The sequence below is a fragment of the Triticum dicoccoides genome, chromosome 6B, assembly GCF_002162155.2.
Source record: "Triticum dicoccoides isolate Atlit2015 ecotype Zavitan chromosome 6B, WEW_v2.0, whole genome shotgun sequence".
NCBI classification, from domain to species: Eukaryota; Viridiplantae; Streptophyta; class Magnoliopsida; order Poales; family Poaceae; genus Triticum; species Triticum dicoccoides.
Window position 1 is genome coordinate 78,965,288 of NC_041391.1, and position 3,177 is coordinate 78,968,464.

General features: G+C 52.4%; 1 protein-coding gene across 1 annotated transcript; it reads right to left on the minus strand.

Annotated features, from left to right (window-relative positions):
• Positions 1-260: 260 nt before the first annotated feature.
• On the minus strand, positions 261-2,234 carry LOC119321968 (collagen alpha-3(VI) chain-like). Its single transcript, XM_037595473.1, has 2 exons — positions 1,665-2,234; positions 261-718 (listed from the first exon to the last, which is right to left on the minus strand). Exons 1-2 carry the CDS (start codon positions 2,012-2,014, stop codon positions 463-465), a joined length of 606 nt encoding a protein of 201 aa, XP_037451370.1. The 5' UTR covers positions 2,015-2,234; the 3' UTR covers positions 261-462.
• Positions 2,235-3,177: the final 943 nt, after the last annotated feature.

Sequence of the window (3,177 nt, forward strand, 5' to 3'; positions counted from 1 at the left end):
TATGAATTTGGTACTGTTCTGCCCTAAAACATATTTTATTGTTGTTAAATAGGAAAATAAAGTGCACCATGTTAAACTAGGCATTTTTCCACCCCATTTACATATATAGTTTATTAAATTTGGAGCCACGATTAAATAGTTATGGAATAAATCATTTTAACATGCTATTTGAGCAAATTTAAACAAACAGCATTTTAAACATTTTAAACATGGATGAAAGTGGGATATTATGAAACTACATGAAATTCTAAGCACTTTACATATATAACATGTTTCATTTGGATGCATGGACATTTAGTTATTAACAATCCAAAACAGTGGCATTCCTGTAATTATGCATGCATTGGAAATTAGGAAAATCATCAGCAGGGGAAAAAAATGTAGCCGGGACGAATCTGGTCTACCGGGCTGCACAGGATAGGGGCGCTTGGGGGTGGCCTCACCTAGTGGGCTGAGGCCCAGTCAGTGTAAGAGGATGCAGGCCGGCTGGATCGAATGAGGTGGAGGGGGCGCGGTCAACGGGTGCTGCGGGGTCGAGCACTGCTCGATGCAGCGCGATGCAGAGGCGGGGAGCAGAGGCAACGGCGGGAACGGCGAGGGCAACGGCCCTCCGGATCTGGCTGGCGCGAGCATGGACGGCCACGCGACGAGAGGCGGTGCTGGAGCTTCGAGGCCTAGGTGGTTCGGGCGTCCATGGACTCCTGAAGCTCCTGTTCGTCTGAAGAAACAGAGAGGCAGCGAGGTAAGGAAATGAGAAGAACCGGGAGAAGAAGGAAATAGAAAGAGAGGCGCGAGGATCTGGTCCGGCGGCGGTCTGCAGGTGCGGGCGCAGGAGGAGCTCAGGGCTCTGGTGCAGCTTGGGCGCCAGAGGAGCTCCACGCGGCTGCGGGCTGGAGGTCGAAAAGGAGCTCCTCTCTTTGGGTTCGGGCGAGGCAAGGAGGAGGAATCGCTCGGGCAGGAGATGGCCAGGGATCAAGTGGAGGCGTGGGGAGGTGGATTTGGATCGGGGCGAGGTGGAGGCTGCCGGTTGGGGTGGTGCTGAAAACGAAGGAGGAAGTGGTGGCTGGCAGTGGATCGGGGAAGATCCCGAGGTGGAAGAGAACTGGCGGCGGCGGCTGAGGGGATTTGGTGGATGGGACAAGGCTCCTAAATTCTAGGGTTAGGTAGGTAGGTGGTCTATTTATAGACAGAGGAGAAAGGTTTAGGGACTCATCGATTTAGATCCGACGGTCAGAAGAATAGGCTAGGGAAAACAAATAAGAAACCGAAGATATTTAGGGGATGATTGGAGATGATCCGGACCCATCGATGATGACTGAGCGGGTCGGGTTTGGGGCAGTTTCGGACACGCGCAAAGGGGTTGGTGGCTGAGCAGAGAGGGTGGGCATGAGAGGTTAGGTGGTCACGGTCAAGAGGGAAGCAAAAACCCGATTAGTCTCGGAACAGTCAACACAAGCAGGGGTGACGCGGCAACTAACAACGGATGCACATTTTATGAAAACATGCAGACGCAATGCGCATGATGCTATGAGATAAAATGCAAGACATGAACAAAATGCAAAACAAAAGACAAAAACCCAACCACGGAGAAAATATCATATCGCATCTCCGGAAAAGGCAAGAGTTGGAGTTACGAATATGAAAAGTTGTATCCGGAGCGTTACAACTGCATCTCCGGCGCCGCGCCACTGACCCGCCGGAGCCGTGTCTCGCTGAATCCCCGGCCTCGAACCGCCCCTTCCGATGAGCCGCCACCACCGGAGCTCGCCCCCGTGGCCCTGTATCGCCGATCCACAGGCTGGCCACCGCTGTTGCCTTGCGTCTTGAGCTGGCCCCGTCGTCGAAAAGCCCCGGCCTTGCCTCCGCTGCTGATTCTTCCGCCGTCCCGGCCCGTGGGCAGCCGTCTACCTGAGCCTCCGCTGCGGCCTCTCCCCATCGGCGTCATCTCCACTTCATCGGCCCGCGGCCGTGCCTCAGAGCCGCCTGCGTGTCGCCTCCGGGTTGTGCCGACCATGCCTCGACCGCCGCTTCAGCCGCTGCTGCGGCCCCGTTCTTCCCGCGGCCATGCCGGCCGGTGAGTGGCACCAACGCGTGGAGCTTCGGCAGCAGCTTTTGGGCGCGTCCATGGGCCATGGCAGAGATAGCAGTAGGAGGCGAGAGCTACGGGACGAGAAGAATCGATAGGGATACAGGCGAAGATAATCTGCCATGGAAATAGTGCTGGGAGGAGTGGCTCTCGCTGGAGCTAAGAAGATAAGGCTTCTAGTGAGCAAGCCCCACCTGGACGCGTGTCATCTGGAGCCAACGATTGACAGGAGAGAAAATCATCTGGTCAAAACAGAGAGTATTCCTTGAAGAATAAAAAAAAGGAAGGCCTCTTGTGGCTAGTGCTACATCATGTAGACGTACATCTAGACGGTTTGTCTTTTTGTCTGACAACTACGTCTGAGTATCATCCAACACCCGCATCCTGTTCATCCAGAAAAAAATATTAGGTGCTATCCTTCCTATATTTTTTATCAGAACTATATTAACTCATCTGAGAAAAATTACTCTGGTATATGATATTTTTTCGCAGGACCATTATTCATTACAAAGGTGTTGCGAAGGGGCATGCGCCAACATTATTTTTGCACTAATGCTCGTCCATGCCATACTGCTCGACGGATACATGTGCAAGTCGCCGCCCTCACTACATCAATACAACATGGCTGACTCGCCTGTGTGCACGGTTTATTAGGCCTGCAATTAACTCACCCGTCCGTGCCGGCTTACAACACCGCGGCTGATTCATCTGTCTGAGCCACCTCTGATGCCGCGATCGTCTCTTCCGCCCATCTATTGCGGCCTGGTCTACATCAACCCACTGGGCCGCACCTGTCCGGATGAGCTGTTTATTGAGTATGAGCAAGTCACTGCTTGGGTAGCCGGTTTTCTTTCAACAAATTGGAGGCAAATTATCATCAACCGCCGTCTGCACTGGATGGATCAATGAACATGCGCACAAATCGTTGCCACTACAACTAAGTTAAATTTCTAATAGCCAGTTGGAAGGAACCATTGGCCGAGTTGCTGACACGGCTCATACGGGACATTTATAACCCACCGCAGTCACCTCAACCTTCTGTGGATTTACATCGCGTTATCAAACCAATGATATATACCTTCTGCTATGGT